Genomic DNA, 21,986 nt, shown 5'->3' with positions numbered 1-21,986 from the left:
GGTGCTATTGTCCCCATCCTATAATTGAGGAAACTGATGCAAAAAAGGGTTAAGAGACTTGCCCAGCTTCACACATAGGCCACAGTGAAACTCAGGTTTTCCTGACTCCAGGCTTGGTGTGCCACCTAAATCCCTCTAAGCAAGTGGGAAAATAAAGGTCATACTGTCAAGTATCTGAGGCCAAATTTGAACTCAGGTCCTCCTGACTCCAGAGCCATTGCTCCATCCACTGTGCCACCTCACTGCCCCTGTTTCAACACTTTCTACCAATGCATTCAGCTAGTGCTTCTCAAAAGATGATCTGAGAACCACTGGAATCTGGGGTCCACCAAGTGGGAGCTCGTCTTTTTGAAACAAGTGACTTAAGGCAACAGGATGGAGCAATGACATTAACTTGTTTCATTTTATTATAATATGGAAACATAAATTATATAAAATTAAAATGAATAGATTGTATCAGCACTGCTGATTGCTACCCTCAAGATCACCTTTTATGGCTTGAAGTTTTTCTAAAAAAGAGGAGGTAAACCGAGAGTGACAATTCTTCTGAACAGACTACTACTTAGCATCTAGATACTCTAACACAAGAAGATGCTCTTGAGGTCATTCTTTACTAATAAAACCAGAACCTTACACTGCAATCTTTCTTATTATAATAGGGACGATTCTTTGGGAAAGAGACAAGTACGGGAAATGCTATACAAATAGGACAAGAAAACAAAAGTTTTTAAAGGAGATGTGTGTTAAATTGTAAACTCTATATGGGCAAGTGCCACATGTCTTATCTAAACTAACCTTTCCACTTCCTACAATGCTCTAAACTGGATAGAAAGCAGGCATGAGACTCAACAAAGAAAAGAGCAGAGTAGTAGAGATTCAATCTTAAGAGTTCAAAAAACTTTGGAAGTCATCTAGCTCAGGGCTACATCTAGCCCATGGCACAACATTTTTGTGCCACAGACCTCTTTGGCACTCTGGTAAAACCCAAGGACTCCTCAACATGATATTTTAAATGCATAAATTAAAATGCACATGGTTACAAAGGAACTCTGAAATATAATTATCAATATAAAAAACCAGATTGTGGATCCCAGGTCAAGAATCCCTGACCTCTGCAATGCCAGAATCGATCCCCTTACAACATTTAAATTCAACATTTAGGATCATAGGATTTAGAATTTAAAGGAACCTTGGGGATCTTCTACTAGGTCAACCGCTCATTTTACAGGAGGAAACCAAGGCCAAGACAGCTTAAGTGACTCACCCAAAGTTACAAACCTGGGAAAGAGCAGAGCAAGAATTAATTCTTAGCTCTTCTGATGAGCTATATAACTAGAGTTGGGGAGCACAGGTTCTTTAGTCACCTTGCACCAAATGGAGCACACCTCCTGGTCCATCAGCAGTCTGGGCTGCACAGCTCAGCACTGCACACAGGGCTCCTGGGTCCTCACCTACTGATGCTCACCTCCAAGATCCTTTCAGGAAAGCCCACCCCCACCTAGATCTTCCTTAACCCTTGTGGAGGCACTGGACAGCTGCACTGTCCCTCTCGCCCTGAGACTTCTGTGACACTGTGGCAACCCACCCCAAGTGAAGGAATTTCTGGTCATATGTCTTCTGAAATCTAAATGCAACAACGTTCTTTACACTATGTCGTATTTCTATCATGAGCAGAATATGCACGGGGAATAATAAAAAGTTTGGATAAAAATGGTCTATGTTCTCATCAAACTGACAGGTGAGGTGAGAACATTCTGCTTATCTATCTTCATCAGTGATCCTGTGTCTTGATTAATTCCCCAATGGCTAATATTAAACTTTCATCCCCTCTTGATGTCCCCGTCCATGTGATAATCCCACACCTCCCCCCACCTTCTGAAATCCTCAGCTGCCCTCTTTCAATATCCCTCCTTAATCTTGATTATCCCTTCCCCACCCCACCTCCTATCTACCCATGCCTTCTACTTGGTCTTATGGAACTTCCCCTCTATAAGTGACAGACTTCCTTCCTTCCATTTGTCTGTCTTTCTTTCCCTCCTATCTACTGGCACTCACTGAGCCCCAACTCCCACCCAGATGGAAGCTGCCCTGGCTATCCTTTCCAGTTCTGGTTATTCCTTCTTTTACACCCACAGACTCCAGACTGGTGCTTCTCAATGCCACTCACAGACTCTCCCTCGACTGTATGTTATTTTCTTAGTTTAATCCTAAATTTCTTTCCAGATGTGGTAATCGAATTTCATGGCTCCATTGTATGTTAGTGCACCTATCTTTCCATAGCCCCTCCAGTACTACTTCCATTTTGTGTCATTTTTACAAATTTGCTGGGTAAAGTAAAACCTCTTAACTATCTTGACAGGTAACATTATTTTAAAAAGTAAATGCTGGGATGAGATAGATAACATATACAGCATCCTGAAAAGTTAAGAGCATCATTTAAGTGTTAAGTTTTTATACGAGTAGCAAAGCAAAACAGATTAACACAACAGGTAGCACAGGAGAGAGTTGTACCTTAAGTCAGAGGACCTAGGTTCAAATCTTGGTTATTCAATTTACTACCTGTGTGACATAAGGCAAGAAATTTCTCTTCTCCAGACCTCAATTACCTCATCTGTGAACTGATCAGGCCTTCTTAACATAGGGTTTCACCAGACTGGAAAAGGGGTTGCTGACACAAAGAAAGGTTAAGAACCCTTGGCCTAGATGATCTTTGAGGTCCCTTACAGTTTTAAATCTATGATTCATTAAACATGGTCTAATTAAACACATAATGGGCTCAGAAGACCTGGGCTTTTATCTCTGCTCGCAGCGTCACCCGTAACAAGTCACTTAATTGCTTGGTCCCTCAGTTTTCCCACTAGTCAAGTGGGAATAATACCACTCATTGATAAAATAAGACAAGAGACCTGAATGAGCTTTGAAAGATTAAAAACTGGAGCAATGAGATGGAAGACTAGCCATTTTCTCCAATCCCCATGACCTCTCACACCTCCCCAAACAGAAATTAGGCACCAAAGGTAAAGCAACTTCATTTTGACATCCAGAATCTAAAAGAAGGTTTAGAAACAAGAACTTCAAAACAACAAACCGTGTAACCCAGACCCAGGAACTGACGCTCAATGACGCTGACTCCACTTAACACTCTTCCCCCGCCTCTCACGCTACACAAACAGTGAGGCCTCAGTAACCATTAGCAGACTCAAGGAAATAATACAGGCTTACATCACAATCTGAATCCCTAGTCCCCCCTCCTTCTTTACAGTGTTATAAAGACCATGGCTCCACGGAGGTTTGTTCAGACCTGAAGGGGGCAGGTTGTGCTTGGTCTTAAAAGACAAGCAGAAGTATTTATATTTAATCCTTGGCCACAGCTCTTCAGGAGCAAAATGTGCCAGGAGATGCAACCTGGAAGCACTAACGCTACAAAACTCCGAACAGCTGGTAGATCTGAACTGTCAGCACTGTGCCAGTGAACTAAGAAACAGAGAAAGTGGACAAGTCACCAGGATGTGAGACTGCATGTGGGGAGCTATGTAGCATTTCACCAAGCCTGAGGAAAGAGCACAGCGTTCAACTGGGGCCACTTCTGGCCACCCAAAAGTCATTTGAGGCAGAGACCTAGGGTGGTGAAGTGTGAATTGCTCAGTATGGGAGAAAACCAAGATTTACCCCCAAGGAAATCACCATCAGAAGAGGGAGTCATAAGTAAGCAATAAGGGGGGGGGGGGGGGGCGGAAGAGAGGCAAATGACTGAAAACATTAAAAATTCCATGAAGAAGAAATCTCAAACATTTTGAACACAGGTAACTGAAACAACAACCAAACATATAGACCTCAAAGACAGGATGCAGAAAGACAACCTAAGGATCATGGGTCTCCCAGAAGAACATGACAGAACAAAAAAGCTTTAACACCATAATGAAGGAAACAGAAGACACCTACACAGAATTTCTGAACATAGAAAATGAAATTCCAATTAAAATAATTTACAGATCACTTCTGTGGAAAAACACAAGGCTGCAAATTCCAAGACACACACTGATTAAATTTAAAAATTCAATTCAGAAACAAGTTCTGCAAGCCACAAGGAAAAAGATCTTCCCAAAAGGGGGGGGGGGAAGGGACAGTTGAATAATAGGAGACTATTCTGTACTCCCTAGAGAAAGGAGAGAATGGAAAAATGTCATCCTAAGAGCACTGGAGCTCAGGATTGTGGCCCAGGTTGACTTATCCTACAAATCTGAGCCTAACCATACCAGATGGTTATTTAATGGATATTTAATAATAAAGAATTTGAAATATTTTAAGAAAGAAAACTAAAAATGAAAAGATTTTTTCCCTCTCCGACATCCCAAACAACAGAAATTCAGGAGTGAATAAATGCAATTGTAGGTAAGGACTCAGAACAACAAACAGCGTGACAACAGAAAAGACCAGTAAGAGACTTCTTTCTAAACGTAAACAAGGAGACAGGGGTGAAGGTGGAAATTTGGTGGAAGTAACAAAGAAGAGGCAGAAAGGACATTATGGATAGAACCTAGCAATGCCCTGCCTACAGAATACTTCTTTTGTAGGACGGTATTACAACATGAAAGGTTACATGAAAAAGGAGTAGGGGAATAGAAAGGAATGAGTGATTCGCTGGGGTCAAATCAAGGGCTAGCAACAATGAATGGATGGTGACCTCTGGTTTCAGAAAGAGAAGAGCTGGGGGTAGAGATGGGGGAGAGAGACTGAAAAAGGGAGGAAAGGCAGGAACCCTTACGTTGGAGGCAAGAGGGAGTGAATGAATGCCCCTATGGGTAAAAGGATATGAGGATCTTAACATTGGGTGAGGCTTGGGGAAAATGTGCCTGAAAAGTCTAATGGGGGTGGGGCAGTGCAGAGTGATTTGGAACCCCTGGGTGAACTGGCACCTAAATGAGTGGGAGAGTATGGACCCAGGGAGGAGATTTTCAGGCAAATGTAGGAAAAAAAAGATTGGGGGGGGGAGGGGAGAAGAAGGGGGACTCTACCACAGGACGATGTCCTCTCTAGTATCAGCAATAATTGGCATTCTGAAAGTGAAGTACAATGAAAAAGGCGAATTCATGGGGTAAACCCTAAAAGGAAGTGCTAGAAAAGCCCTTGGAGGCAGAGCCTAGAATGGATACCCTGGAAGCTATGATTGTACGAAGAATACAGAGAAAAGAGAGAGAGAGACTGGGTCATGAATCAGAGAACGAAGTCCAGGAGAAACAGAAAGAGAAGATGGATAATGAAAGAGTGAAAGAAATCTTTTTGAAAGAGTCACAAAACATGAAATTTAAAAAAAAACAATTAATTAACAGGACTAGCAGAAGGGAAGGAGAGGAAGGGGGAATCTACCTGAGAGGCAAAAAGAAGGGGAAGAAATAATCAGGTAAAAGTGGGAGAGATGAACTAACAAACAAAAACCTAAAGGAAAAACAAGAAGAGAGAATCAGGGGTGAGGGGAAGAGAGCCAATGGGAACAGGGCCATCTTTAAAAGACATTACAATAAAATAAATGAAGGAACATGATGCTGTGTTTATACCAGAAGAGAGGAAATAAAATAAAAACTTAAAAAAAAAACAATTTTAGAGATAGATGGAGAAAAATATAAAACTAAATTATAACTTTAAATATGAATTATGATGATATGAATGATTAAATAATCCAATGAAAAAGAATGATGGACTGGATAAGAAAAGAAAATCCTACAATCTGTTGCTTACAGGAAATACATTTCAAAACCAAAGGCATACACAAAATAAAAGTGAGAGGAGGGAAAAAATCTCACTATACAGCAAGTGAATCCAAAAAAGCAGTAGTGGTCATCATGCTATACAAATTGCACATGTTTTCTGACTTTGATTAGTTGTGCTGACCTTTTCTTTCCTTTCCAAAAAAAAAAAAACCCAACTAGCTGTTATATGGCTCTCCCAAAAGGGGGACAGATACATGAGATACTATGGTGAGCTAAAAAATAGAAAACATTAATAAAAAATTATTTTAAGAAAGATATAAGTTCTACCCACACTTATTTTTTCTCATTAAATCCTGTACTTAGCAGATCTTTTTAGTAAAGCATATACTAACAGGAAGACTACAGAATTTATAGATTATAGATCTATGAGATAAGCTAAAAGAACTAGAATTAGTTTGGAAAAAAGAAAAGCAGCATAGCATAGAGGATAGAATGCTAGCTGAACCAGTAAAACCTCTTCTGATACTTAATTAGCTGTGTGGTTGACCCTGAGCAAGTTTACTTAACCTCTCAGTAAAATGAGTTAATCAAAAAAGATGGCTTCTACGATCCCTTCTAGCTCAAAATCTATGGTCTGGAGACTGCTTTTTAGGGATCACCAAGTATGTAAAAAACAGATTCTTCTCAGAGAATTACATAAAACAGAAATATGAAGGAGGTGGGTTGGATTTAAATTAGATATACAAGAGGGATAAACACTAGTATGAATTAACTTCCAAAAAAAAAAAAAAGAATGTTTTAAGATTTCTAATCACTTTCTCCTTCAGATACAGTCCAGACTACCCAAAGAGATAAGAAGACTAAAACAGAAGTGTAAAACCCCCCTGCCCCGTGCTGAACTACATTAAAATGTAATTGGGAAATGTTTAACAAAAAATACAGTACAACACAGGATGTTAATTTGTGACTCTCTAAATCAATATGCTGGCCAGGGATCTGTTTCTGAGTTTGACATCACTGAACTAAAGGACCTCAAAACTTCCAATCCTATTATTCAAGCACCACAAATTACCTAGCTCACACAAAATTTGTTGACACACATTCAACAAACTAAAGTCCCAAGTAATCCATTTAGTTAAAAAAAAATCCAATTCTTATTTTGAAATCTTTAATCCATTTTATCTCTGTCCACTTTGGTCACTTCAATGAAAACAGACAAATATTTAAAAGCTTCAGTCAGCTCCTTAGACTTACTGGTAAGGTGCTGTCTCTCACAGCAATGGACTATTTATTCTCTTTTATTATAAAGACTGGAAAATAATCTTCTCCAATAAGACATTTGCTTTTCCTAATAAGGAATATAGTAGCCTTTAGTATTTCACATACATGTGCATATGTATGCATATATGTACATGTACACATACACACGCATGCATGTACGTATGTCCATAAGAATCTCTATAGGTTACTTCTTGAAATGCGTTGGCACGCATGATTCAAATATTACCAATTATATTACCTTCTTAGGAAATTATCTAATTCCATAGGAAATATGGACTAAGAAGATTATAATGTCAAGTCTTGGCTTTAAAACTTACTAGTGATCTAACCTTGTATAGTTTACTTAACTCCCCCACACTTCCATTTCTTCATCTATAAAACTCATGACCTATTTTCACTGGACGTTGAGACTAGTGAAATAATATATGTAAAGCACCACAAAAATTATTATTCATGGACTAAAAAAAGCAATCACTGTTAACTTCATGATAACACAATGTATCTATATTTAATGCTTTATTTTACTAGCAATAATAAATTAGAAATGCGCGATGCAGCCAATATAATTGGTGTGAATGTTCACAGAGAACAGGTTCACAGAATTTCATCCTCCTGTTGTAGCTGAATCTCAAAAAGTTTCAGGAACTGGGGGGTGGGGGGAGACTTTCCCCAAAGACAAAACCAATTCTATGGGTTTATCTCTTCTTCTTTTAAATATCTGTTTGCTTTCTTGAATATAAGAGTTCCTCTTTGCCCTGAATCAGATGTATGGAACTTGGAAAAAAACAACTGAGAAATAAAACATTTGAGAGATAACTGTAACAGCATAGCATCAGCTTCCTTTTCCTGTTTTATATATTATTTTCTGAATGTTTAGAATAATTGCAATGACAGCCTGGAAAGGATGAGAGGATATTATGATCAAGATTGCTCCTGATTCATCAAGTATCTATTGCACATTTTGCTTACCTCTGTGTTCTCTGGAATCTGAGTTGGGAGCCTGTCAGTTTACCTTTAACTGAAGAGACTGTCCCAGAAAAAAAAAAAGGCCTCACTCTATCCAGCATATCTGAGTCACAGGATAATCTTTCTCACTTCCCCAAAAGTGGTGTGTCCCCTTCAGGGTTACAGAGTAGTGACAGTACTTTTTTGCACCTTAATTTATCTATTTTTCCTTCTTTTTGATAGTATCGTATCAAATCACAGTAGCTTATACCTGAAAACAATATAAACCAAAGCAGTGATGTCAAACTCGAACAGAAACAGAGGCCACTAAATTTTGAGGATCCCTGCAGGTCAAATATTGAATTAGTTTTAAAATGTATTATCTTTGTTTTCTTGCATTTTTATTTACTTTGATAACTATTTCCCAATTACATTTTAATATAGTTCAGGCTGCACTTGGGAGTACTGTGGGCCCATGTCTGACATCTCTGAACACAAATGCCCTGAATAAAAATTTGTAATTTTGAAAATCTCATTTTATAAAAACATCAGGGTCTATGCTGGAGAACTGACACACCCATGACATAGGTGATTTCACCACACACCAAATTATGAGCATAATGATGACCATGATGAATCTGTGCTATACTAATCATTATTCTGGGTCTGATCTCTCCAAATATTTCCAAGGGAATAATAAAATAACAATTTAAAACATGAATAATATTTTCAGAGAGGGCATGAGAAGTCAAACAGAAACAGGCTGCTTTGGCAGCCCCAAAAGTATGAGTAATGGCACCACAAGAGGGGCATGTAGTAAGCTCACAAAAGAAAAAGAAATGTGGAACAGAAAGTGAAGTAAAATCAAGAACCCAGGACAGGTCTTTTTGTGGGGGCAAAGAACTCAAAATTGAGGGGATGCCCATCAACTGAGGAGTTGGGCTATAAGAAATAATGAGCCAAGATAGTTTCAGAATACCTGCCAAGACTTATATGAACTGATACAAAGTGAAGTGATGAGAACCAGAACACAGTAACAGCAATACTGTAAGGATGATCAATTGTGAAAGACTTAGCTACTCTGATGGAGACAATGATCCAAGAAAATTCCAAGGGACCCATGATAAAAAATGCTATCCACCTCCAAGGGAAAGGATGAACTCAATGCAGACTGAAGCATACTTTTATTTTTATTTTATTTTGCGGGGTGCTTTTGCAATATGGCTAATATGGAAATATATTTTACATGACTTCACATGTATAATTGATAATCAAATTGCTTCCTTTCTCAAGGAGGAGGGAGAGGCAGGAAGGAGGGAAAGAATTTGAAGCTCAATTTCTTTTTTGACATTATTGCTTAAAAATTTTTTACATATAATTAGGAAATATTTAACAAAATAAATAAAAATAATTTTTTTAAAAGGAGGCTAGGGCAGGGGAAGGCAAACCAGAGCCTGCAGAGCTAAGACTGGTTTTACATTTAAAAACAAAGTTTCACTGTACTGAAAAAAGTAAAACCATTCTTAGGCAGTCCTCTACTCTACCTAGTCTAGCTGATCCCTAGGGTAACACATTCTAGACCTGGACTGGGCCTCAGGGATATACTCCTATGTTATAAGTTATATGTTATAATAGATTCCTGTTTTACATACCATTTTCTAATAAACTATCATATTTGGGAAGATGAAGAGAATGGAAATGATTAAAATTTAAGTGTGTGTGAGAGCGAGAGAGAGCGCAAGATCATTCTACTGCACACACTGCTTACCTGATAACTCTCTGGCATCTGGGTTGAGAGGTTTGCTAAGCTACCATTGATTATGTGAGTGACTGTCCTAAAGGAACTCATTCTATCCAGCATGTCTGAATCATAGTATACCCCTTTTTTCACTTTCCTAAAAGTGACATACTGCTTTCAAGGTAGTGATTTGAGCTTTACAAAACTCTTAAGAAACATGTGAATATAAGAACACAACAAACTTTTCATTACTTTCAAAACTAAAGGGTTTTAAAAACATTTATTTGTATCTATATATGATTAAAATCTGAGGTGGCAGTTCTGCCAACAGATCCTTGATTGGGACAGAGCAATGCAGCAGATAAAACATAAAACAGTATCTTCCTTCTGCCAGTGGCAACAGATCTGACAACAAAGAGGAATGAATGATTCTTCTGGTTGGTTGTGGAAAACTTCAAGGCAAAGGAATTGTAGCCAGGAAAAGAGTTGCCTCTGACAGCTCTAAAAACACTTGGTACCAGCTACTGTTTGGGTCCAGGTTCATTCTTAACCGTTTCCACTTGAGAAGCTACTCTCAAAGAGAACTGGCAGGGTTCTCCAGCATCAGTACTCCTTTTTTGAGAAAAGGTTACTGCTAAGAAGCTTTGCCTTGTGTTACCCACGGTGGAATTAGCAGCCCATTTCTTGGTTTTTATATCATACTTCTAGCTCACTAATATGGAGCTTGCAGTAAATTCCCTAGATGTTTTTTAGATGAAATGCTCTAGCTATGCCTTCTATAATCCTATACTTGTAGAGCTGATTTTTGAACCCAAGTGTATGACATTTGGTTCCCTAGAGGAATTTCCAGAATTTTGGCTCCAAGAAATTAAAGTTAATTAAAAAAAAATCAATAAGATAAATTCCTCAAGAATGGTTTTTTATATGAACAACATTTACATACATTTTTCTTATCATTTCTTAAAAAAGAGTTTAAAACTTCATAAACTTCTTTTCTAACCTTCAAGGTATTTCAACTTAGGTTCCCATCATATGCATAGGACTTTAGAAATGATTCTGAGTAAATTTTAATCAATTCTGCAATTAAAATTCTTTTTAAATACTTCAAATCAGGGTAGATGTATCAAAGTTATGTCGATGAAAAGGGCAGTATCTCAGAGGTCCCATCAAATTGGAAAGGATTTGACAGGTCTGGTCCCAATGAGAAGCTATATGTCTGTTGTCTCATTGCCAGTCTAACAACAGAATGACAAAAAAAATTTTTTGGCAACTCTCAAAAACCATCTAAATAAATTATAGATTCTACATTAAGGGATCGAATACGATATTCCGGAGATCAATGGAGCTAGGATTAAAACCAAGAATCACCTACCCAGCGAAACTGAGTATCATGCTCCAAGGCAAAATATGGACTTTCAATAAAATAGAGGACTTTCAAGCTTTCTCAGCGAAAAGACCACAGCTGAATAGAAAATTTGAATTTCAAACACAGGAATCAAGAGAAGCATGAAAAGGTAAACAAGAAAGAGAAATCACAAGGGACTTCCTAAAGTTGAACTGTTTTGTTTACATTCCTACATGGAAAGATGATGTGTATGATTCATGAGACCTCAGTATTAGAGTAGCTGAAAGGAATATGCATATATGTGTGTGTGTGTGTGTGTGTGTGTGTGTATATAGACAGACAGAGGGCACAGGGTGAGTTGAATATGAAGGGATGATATCTAAAAAAATAAAATCAAATTAAGGGATGTGAGAGGAATATATTGAGAGAGGGAGAAAGGGAGAGATAGAGTGGGGTAAATTATCTCACAAAAAAGTGGCAAGAAAAAGCAGTTCTGTGGGAAGGGAAGAGGGGGCAGGTGAGGGGGAATGAGTGAATCTTGCTCTCATCAGATTTGACCTGAGGAGGGAATACCATACACACTCAATTGGGTATCTTACCCCACAGGAAAGAAGAAAGAAGAAGATAAAAAAGGGGTGGACCATAGAAGGGTAATGAAAAACAACAAACACTTTCAAAAAGGGACAGGGTCAAGGGAGAAAATTCATTAAAGGGGGATAGGATAGGAAGGAGCAAAACATAGTTAGTCTTTCACAACATGAGTATTGTGGAAGGGTTTTACATGATGATACGAATGTGGCCTATGTTAAATTGCTTGCCTTCTTAGGGAGGGTGCGGGGGAGGGGTAGGGAAGAGGGGAGAGAAACTGAAACTCAAAGTTTTAAAAACAGATGTTCAAAAACAAACAAAAAAAAGTTTTTGCATGGAACTAGGAAATGAGATACACAGGCAATGGGGCGTAGAAATTTATCTTGCCCTACAAGAGAAGAAGGGAAAAGGGGATGGGAGGGGAGTGAGGTGACAGAAGAGAGGGCTGACTGGGGAACGGGGCAACCAGAATATATGCCATCTTGGAGTGGGTGGGAGGGCAGAAATGGGGAGAAAATTCATAATTCAAACTCTTGTGAAAATCAATTCTGAAAACTAAATATATTAAATAAATTTTTAAAAAAGAGCTAAAAAATAAAAAGAATAAGTTATAGAGGGATTGGGAATTTGTATCAATTAAAAGAAACCCTACACTGATTCAATGATAGATTCTTACAGTATCTTAGGGTTATTCACTGTTTAGTGAAACCACGGGCCCTCCTCCTCTTCAAAGAATTGTTTAAAAACCCAGTGTGGCTTCGGTTTGTATAGTACAAAAAAGCTCTATTTGATGGTTAACATCTCTTCAACAGGAAACATCAAAAAACGTTATTGTTACACAAGCAACTATACCCCCAAAAAGTTTAACCTATCATCTGTAAATAGGAAGTTCACAGAATATGAAGCTTGAGCATATTGTAACTATACATTTATATATTTTACTTAAGCACTACACTATTCCACAAAAGTAACAACTTAAACAAAAATACTTTGAAATCTATAACATTGCCGAAGGAGAAAGGGAACACCTCAGTTTTTTGAAATGTGTGAAATCTGCCAAGAAAAATTGTTTGGAGCCTATTAAAAACCTACCCACAGAATTTATTTTGCTTGACTATACATGTTTGTAAAAGGGTTTTTTCCCTTACTTTCTCAATGGCAGGTGGGAAGGAGGTGGAGATAGAGAACGTGGATTTGAATTTTAATACATTCTACCCATATTTCAAAGTCCAACATAAATCTTTTTTTAATTTTTATTTTTAAAGCCTTTACAAATCATCCTAGGACAAACATGAGCTCCCTTTCCTCTGAAGTCCTACAGTCCTTTCTGACTGACACTACTCATGTCTCTTGGTATTGTTAGTTACTTCTGCCATTTTTTTTTAATGTCTTACTTTCCAGCCAGATTGTAAACTCTATCAGGGTTGGATGCCAACTTTCTTTGTCTTCCCCAGAGAAACCAGCATAACACCATACACCTTGAAGGCAACTAAAACATCTGATTGGTAAAAGATGGAAATACTGTTTTTATAAAAACTAACATAAATCTATGATCTGTGAAGTTTTCAAAATATAGTGAATAAAAAAGTGTTTTCTTAAGAACCGGAGGAATTTAAACTATGGGGGTAGAAATATATTTAAGTTCAGAGAAATCACAGGACAGAAAATGATTTCTATAGTATCATGGTACTTGGGTCAACTCTTAGCCATTCAGAAGCTTCCCTCCGTAACACCAGCAAGAGTTTTTTTTTTAAATGATAATAAGGTTTTAAAAAATTTTCCAGCAAAGAAGGTTAGTCACTTAAGCACCTGCATTCATCATTAATAAAATGGCAATCTAGTTCTTTCTTTCTTTGAACTAAAAAAGGAACTCGGAATTTTTTTAAAAAGCAGGAAAGCTATTTATACCACACAATTTATGAATAATAGAAAGAAAAAGGTAAAGACTAAGTCAGAAATATAATGCAGAATTTTTAGTTTTCTGTGTTGATCTGGCTAACTTCTTAAATAAATTTAAAAAACTATGTACAGCAAAAATAATTTAACTATATAGCTCATACCTTCCCAAATTTTTGTAGGAAAAAAAAATAAGCTAAGAGATTTGAATAAAATACACTTTCATTTTAAAGGCAAATTCAATTTTGTGGTATTACATTATTACAATCTAAATGCAATCAACTAATCCTTACCAAAACCAGCATCAACTAAGACCCATAAGTTAAGTATCACCGAATTCATATTGCTCTCTGATCTTTGCTGAAACTCTCTGGAAGAATTTAAGATTTAATTATTAACTTAATAATGATAATAGTTGCAAAGGGGACCTCTGAACTTGCTTTCTTGAGTTGCCCTATTTTCCAGAAATGAAGCTCCCCTGACCTAACTTATCAGTAATCTTTTACAACTGAACTCTATTAAAACTTGAATGCCCTTGAAGCCAAGTCAGCTCCGCCAGTCTGCCCAGAATGATGAACTGTGTAGCCAGGATCCCTTTCAGATAAGCAGAACATCCTCCTTCCATAGTCTCATGTTTGCAAACTCTCCTGCTCCCTTCCTCCTTCCACGTCACTCCCATTTGGGAGGGGACTGCCCCTATACTCCTCCCATAAGGCCTCCCATTTTATTTTTCTGTTACTCCCTAAATATATAATGCATTTTCTGTAGGGCAAGCTCCTTATATAAGGATGCATGTGCCTTACTCTTGTAATAAATTAAGTTACTACCCACATCTTGTGGAGTCATAACTTGGTTAACACAGTATAAGCAGCTCATAGGCACTGAGCAAACTTCTGGTAACTTCATTTGCTATCAAAGAATTAATATATATGAAATATGTACATATATGTATATGTAATTCTTACTGTTTGCGGATAGGATAAGGGACGTAATCGGTCATAGTCTTCTTGGCCTGCTGTATCCCATAAACCCAAATTCACAGGTTTCCCATCTACCATAACATTGGCAGAATAGTTGTCAAAGCTGTAGAATAAAAAGAAAAAGTTTAATACTGTGATTTAAAATAAACCAAATAGCAGAAAATGGCAGTTGTGTTCACATGAGGACTAAAACAACAAGGATTAGAAGAGGGATCAGACAATACAAGACTTATGTGCACAAAATACATGGAAAGAACAAAGGAGAAAAACTACTAATTTAATCCAAAGACATCAAGGAAAGAAGACTTTGCCTTAAATAAGTAGTATTAAAGAGTAGTTCAAATATTATGAAGTACTTTTTCCTGAGAAGTGACAATTGAATTATAAAAATAATCCTTTTCATATTGTACTTTTGTTCAATTTTCACTGTTTTTAAAACAGATTTTTCAACCAGTTATGGAATCACTGTTAGTAATCATTTTCACTAAACTGACAATTACAGCAGCATGCACTGAATAGCTACTGGACAGAGAAGAATATACAATAAAAATCCTGGTTATCTCTGCTAATGAAAGGAAGCAGTGATGCAGATAAAGGAAACTTTGGATAATACAAAAGCAATTTGTATTTAATTTCAGAACTCTTTTTATGTACAATTAGAGCAAACATTTCTAATAATACTTTATGCTAATATGAAATTAGTTTACATTTTCTGAGTGTACATAAACTGGCAAGCTTTTAAAAACTGCTACAGAGAGATTGAATAAATGAGATTTTAATGGCACAATGACAAGCAGGAAAAAGCATCATGTACGAAATATAAATAAATTTCAACCTTAAAGCAAAATTTGACGTTTCTTTTAAACAGAAACAAAGTACTTTGGAGTTCTTGCTGCCAAATGTGTTTTCGATAAGGTTTTTGGTTGGATTTTTTTTTAACTAACAAAGCATTTTTGACTTACTAAGGTCTAAGGCAACAGTAGTAAAATAATTTCTAGTTGCCTACATTTCACAAAGAACTTTCTTTAGAACACCAGGTAAGGTAAGGTATGACTATTATCCCAAGGCAGTCAAAAACAGTCCAGTAAGACAAAAAGAGATAAAAGCATGGACAGGATGGTTAAAAGCAGTGGGCAAAGAGCTTCCCTGGGGTCTCAGAGAGCTCCCAGTCAAAGTGCTACAAACTATTCTTCTACTCTTTTTGCCCTAGAGGGCCACAGCTGGGTCTCAGATCAATTTACCTGGAGGCAAAAGTTAACACCCCCTAAACCAGGTCTGTACCACCACTCCCCTCACTCATGTGGAGGAAGCGTGGGGCATTAACTCATGCCTCTTCAGATCTACAAATATCCTGGTCCAAAACAGGTCCAGAGGACTTTCATCAGACTGGTAGTAAACAAAAGAAAGGGGATTTGAACTCAGATCCTCTGACTCCAAATCCTGTTCTCTTTTCCTTATATATTACTACTGTTATGATTAATTTTTCTGCTGATCTAAGGTTATCTGCTGAACATTCCTGCAATAAAATACAAAAGAATATAAAACATAACCTAAGCAAATTTCTAGAAGGCAAAAGAAAGAAATAGAAGGTTATAATAAAAGGTCTGGTAACTTAGACCTCTTCTCCAAAAGGAAGGGAAGGGAGCAATAAAGAAAACTGGAAGTTCTATCAGTTACCTCGCTGTGAAGATACTTTTCAGAAGCACTTCTATCATAAAATCAGTTGGGCAAGGGTAGAATTAGAATGGTTTAAGGCAGGGGCGGGAAACCTGCGGCCTCAAAGCCACATGTGGCCCTCTAGGTCTTCAAGTGCAGCCCTTTGATGGAATCCAAACTTCACAGAACAAATCCCCTTCATAAAAGGACTTTTTTCTGTAAAACATGGACTTAGTCAAAAGGCCATACTTGAGGATCTAGAAGGTGACATGCGGCCCCAAGGCCACAGGTTCCCCACCCCTGGTTTAAGGGATACATTACCTAAATTTCTGAAAACGCACACAAAACAGCATTGTACATAGGATTGGACTAAATTTGGAAGAAATCTTAGATGTTATCTCCTCCAAGAGAGATACAGTGACTTGTCTAATGTCGCACAGATAATAAGTAGCAAGAATTATATTTTTGGTATTTGAAACTTGGTCTTGTGACTCCAAATTCAGTGCTCCCTCTCTTGTACCACATCGAGTCTAGTGCAGAAAGCCAAACATCCTTTTCATAGTTAAGACTTCTTTTCCCAATTATTCTATCTACCTCTTATGAGATTTTAAAAATTCTTTTTGAGCCCTTCTAGGAATTCTTTTTGGGACTGAGACCAATTCACATTTTTGTTTGAGGCATTGGCTGTGGCAGTTTTGATTTTGTCATCATCTGCTAAGTCTGTGCTTTGATCTTCCCATCACCATAGTAAATTTCTATGGTCAGTTTCTTTTTTTGTTGTTTGCTCATTCTTTTTGCTATTTCTTGACTTTTCATTTTATGTTACTGGGCTCTGTTCTCAGAGTGGAGGGGGCATTATCCCAAAGTGTCAGGTTCTTTGTCATGCTGTTTTCAGAGCTGGAGGTAGGGGAGGTGTCTGTAAATTTTAAGTTCTTCCAAGGTGGTATGATCTTAGGAGAGGTGTGGTCACTGCTCTCCTGGTCTGTGGAGGACTATAAGCACTCTTTTCTGTCCTGGAACTATGACCAGGGTGCCCGCTCCAGCTAGTGCTCCGTCTAGCCCTAGGGCTGCGACCCAGAACCAGCAAATGTGTGGACAATGGAACATAGTCTTACTTCCCAGTGCCAGCAAAAGGTTTCCTGTAATCTTCTTCTGACTAGTTGTTAGACCGCTTACCACCCATGGGCCGAGAGCTCCAGAAGCTGCTACAACCAATTCAGTTGCCTCCTCCACCCCACCCCCACCCCAACACCTGTGTTGGACTGTGCTTCACTCTCAGCTCAGTGAGACAAACCTTTCTTGCCAAACTTCTAAGTTGTCTTGGGCTGGAAAATTGTTTTACCCCATCCTTTTGTTGCTTCTGCTGCTTCAAAATTTATTTTGAAGTGTTATTTTAATACTGTTTGGAGGGCAATTTGAGAGAGCTCAGGTGGGTCCCTGTCTTTACTCTGCCATCTTGGCTCTGCTCCCCAGATAGTTAGACTTCAATGAAACTGTGTAGTAAAGAAGGGAAAAGAACTTCTTGATATGCAGCAAAACTTGCGAGTAAAATCTTCATTGTCACAGAGTAGCCAACTCACAAGTATTAACTGAAGATACTTACACAGTAGGGATGTATTCTCCAGGAAAGGCATTGGTCGTATAACTGATCAGTAGGCAAGTTTTACCTACAGCTCTAAGGGGATAAAAAGACAAAAATTAGTCAATATGAGGAGTGTAAGTTATCTTTTATGACTGATCCTTACCAAGTACCAGATATAAGGATACAAAAAATAAAAATCAATTTCTACCATTTAAAGATACCCTAAAACTTTAGAAAAAAGTATGCTTATTTTTAGCAATATATATGCATATATGTGTAGTTCAATCTCATATTTCAGGGAGAAAAACTTGAATTTATTACATAGGTAATATCAGATTTTCTCATATTTTAGGACTGGTTTATTACTTCTGAATGGATGCTTAGCAATGGCTTATTTTTTTTTTTGGTGAAGTAATTGTGGTTAAGTGACTTGCCCAGGGTCACACAGGCTATGTCAAGTGTCTGAGGCTGGATTTGAACTCAGGTCCTCCTTACTCCAAGGCTGGTGTTCTATCTACTGCACCACCTAGCCACCCCTTAGCAACTGCTTACTGAAAGAAAAAGCTTTAAAAGAAACTAACATAAAAAAAATTTAGAAAAAGAAACTAACAAAGATAATTTCATAAAGAACATTACGACAGTAAAAAGAAACCAACATACTTTTGGCACTGTAAATAGATATGCCCTGCATCTAAGCATCTAGATCACCCATATTACTTGAATGACTGGTTATGACTTCAATGCTACTTCCAATTTATTTTATGATTAATGGCAGTAAATTCTGACACAGTATTTCTACAGTTCCCCACTTACTCTGCTGCTTTTGTAGCCAAGGACATTATTTTATGGTTGCTAAAACTTATAATCTCATCCTCCTAAAACCTGCACTTCCTTTTAAATCAATTTCAATCAAATATCACCAAATCTCACTCAGGTTTGGAAAGCTGGAGTCAATTTTGGGAGAGAGAATTAAAAATAAATTTAATTTCAGTTTTCAGTTATAGATATTGAACTATAAAAACAAAATAATAATTAAAATGAATAAACCAAAACAGGAATTTCATGAGTAACCTTAAAATTATTCGCCAATTGTTTAAAAAAAAATTTATATTAACTTTAACAAGGTAACAACAAAATCACCCTGCTAGTTTCAGACTGTCCTTTTCTACCTGTTCTCTGTCCCTGACTCTCCACATGCAACACATTAACACATTTTTTATACCTCCCCACTTTCTCCTCCTTTACCCCTTGAACCTTTACCACTCTAATTCAGACTGTTGTTAGCTCTCACCAGAATCACTGCTTAACTAATGTCTCCTTTCTGCACACAGTTTGTCATACCTTCCTAATGCATTGTTCTGATCACGTCACTCTTCTGACTCAAAAGATTTCATTAGTTGTACACTGTTTTCTGAAAAAACTCCAGGAATTTAAGGCTCTCAACAGTCTTGGCTTCAACTTTTCTAGCACTTCCCTTCACAATTTCCCCTCATATTCAATGTCTCAACAAATCTGACAACCACCAGCTATTTCTAACCTCAAGCTACGCCCTCTTCTGCTTCCAAATCCATAGCCCATACATCTCCTGTGCTTCAAATGAATTCCTTCTCCCATCTAGCTGCTGAAATCCTATCTATCCTTCAGGGCTCAGCTTAGCTCCCATCTCTTCCATAAACTGACATGATATTCTTTTAACTCCAATCCTCAAGGTAGGATCTCTCAGAGCATTATTTGTACATCTTCTAGGCACTTATTACTACAATACAGATTAGAATTTGATATGTTCCTGTCCTATCTCTCTTATTAAATAATAAGTTCCTTGAGGCTAGGGATTGTGTTTTGTTCATTTTTGTACCCCCAATGCTTTGTCCATAACAAGTGGTTAATAAATATGCATGCACATTAAACTGAACTCATCAAACAAAAATGTCCAAAAAAGTTATTCTTTCCCCATAAAAACCTAATTACTTTCCCTGTATCTTCAACCCCAACCAAGGTTATTACCCTATTTTATATTTCTTCCAAGAGATAAGTTACAGCTAAGAATATTAAAGAAATTTCTGACCAAAAAAGAGGGGAAATTTCAGAAAAGTAAAAAAAAGAGGGGAAACTACTCTGAAAAACCCCAGAACTGCCTGATTAAAACAACCAATCATGACTACAAAGGATCGACGATGAAATATTTTCTTACTGGAGAGGTGATAGACCAAAGCAGGGACTTTTAACTTTTGGGGACTGGGGGGGAATATCATGGGCACCTTTGGCAGTCTGGCGCACCCTTCTCAGAAGAATGTTTTTAAATACATAAAATATATAGGACTGCAAAGAAAATAGTAAATTATATTGAAAGTTATCAAACTATCTGGACTAGATGTACAGAATCAGTAATTCTTTCTCAGACATAGCCATTACGTCACTGTTTTGCATGAGGGTACATATTTGTTAAAAGGGAGAGCAACTGCTTTGAGGTAACGGGGACTGTGATTTGGTGGGTAGAAATTACCATGGCAAGAAAAGTTATAGTTTACTCCATGAAATTAGTTTAACTGTAAATGGCATTAAAACCAAAAATTTTTAAAAAGCACACATTTGAGGGGGAAAGTCACAGGGTGGCCAAATACCTAAATCTCATGGAGAAATGTAATATAAAACCTGACAGTGCTAGCTCATGAGACCCTGTGTGAATCTGAATGATAAGGATTCAATAATCTTTCTTTATATATGTTTAGTATTTGAAAGATTCGATGTTCTTGATACACTTCACAGGGATATCTCTACTTAGGGATTTAGGAATTGCAAAATTTTTGTGTTTTGTTACTGACTTTCAACCAAAGTTCACCATAGAATCATTTTCTATAGTATCTTAATATTATACCCAAAGGAATGAAAATTAGTAGCACATGTTAATATGTCATCATAAAGTTAGCTTTTTTAAAAGCAAGAAACATTCTTACCAGTAACATATCAAAGACCAATGGGATCCTGCCAACTTTTGTTTCCACTTAAGTATTTAATGAAAAGTTGGGACTCAATCCAAAAAAATTGAGTCAAACATTACACCATCAGTTTAAAGGTAACACCCAGATCTTCTAGGTTTTACTAAAATGGCAAAGATATTATTAGACACAGCTTGTGTCAAAAACTTATGTTAGTTTTTCTTATAATACCTGGCTCCCCCCAAATTCGTTGTTTTATGTCCCTTACCCAGAGTTGAGCCCTATTGCCGACCCCTCCCCAACTGAATCCATTCTACTGATCAGTCGGTATTCATACTCTCAAATTCCTCTCCCACGATCCGCTCCCCCACCAGAAACCTATCCTGCTATCTTGTTACATATGTCTCATCACCAAAGTTCACTACTCCTTTTACTCACTGCCCAAGCAAAACCGTATTTCTTTTTTTGAATCATATTTCTTAGGTTCACCTATGTATCTCATCTATTTATGTCTCACCTCTTTTCTGACAGGCCTACCTGTCAACCTCCAAAAGATATAATCCTCATTATTCATCTCCATTCATTAAACTGAACTCAATTCAGTTCTGAAGCTTTCTCCATCAAGTCACCATTTGTTAATCGACTTGCTTTTTGATTCCCAAATTTTTGACTGGTTGCATATAAAAAAACAATTCACATTCCTATAGAATATTTTTCTGACAAAACCCCTGAGATAGAGATGCAATCTGAACTATATTACAGGTGAGGAAAATGATGCTCAGAAAAGTGACGTGACATGAAGCTAATAAATACCAGCCATAATTTGAACTCAGATCTTTCCTGACTCCAAGTGAACTACTGGCTCCACCATAACAGAAGAGGTAGATTTTTTTTCCCTTTGAATTTTTTTTTTAAATCATTTGATCATTTGGATAAGAGGACTACAAAGGGTTTTTTTTTTTTTAAAAAAAAACTGTTATGTGGGAATGAAATTTCTTCAATAAAGATCTTTTTTAAAAAACTAAGCAACCATTAATAAGTTCTGCTGAGATCTTCTCTGCTTATTTTTAAACTACAGGGAACAAAATCATACTACAGCTATCACCAAAAAGTTCTCAGTTCATAGAATTTAGAGCAAAATAGGATCATAAGGGATCATTTAATGTTGCCCCCATTTATTTTTACTTGTGAAATTTAATTTTTAGTAAGTGTGTACCTGCATACACAATCACATTATAAATATTGCTATAAAAGACACCAACCATGGATTTTCTGCAGTTTGGGAAGTGCTTTGAATAATCACTAACCCAAGATAAAATTAAAATTTCACC

The 21,986-nt window shown here is 37.2% G+C and overlaps 1 protein-coding gene across 2 annotated transcripts in view; it reads right to left on the bottom strand.

The window, feature by feature from the left end:
* RAC1 (Rac family small GTPase 1) overlaps positions 1–21,986 on the bottom strand; it is a 51,670-nt gene that overhangs the window by 7,838 nt on the left and 21,846 nt on the right. For both annotated transcript variants that reach the window (XM_036741441.1, XM_036741442.1), the window contains exons 2-3: positions 17,741–17,812; positions 14,467–14,584 (exon numbers count right to left, since the gene is read on the bottom strand). In XM_036741441.1, coding sequence (XP_036597336.1) covers positions 14,467–14,584; positions 17,741–17,812 — 190 coding nt within the window. The remainder of the gene's footprint in view (positions 1–14,466; positions 14,585–17,740; positions 17,813–21,986) is intronic.

This window comes from Trichosurus vulpecula, chromosome 1 (assembly GCF_011100635.1).
Source record: "Trichosurus vulpecula isolate mTriVul1 chromosome 1, mTriVul1.pri, whole genome shotgun sequence".
Lineage (NCBI taxonomy): Eukaryota > Metazoa > Chordata > Mammalia > Diprotodontia > Phalangeridae > Trichosurus > Trichosurus vulpecula.
This window is presented reverse-complemented; position numbering and strand designations above follow the sequence as displayed.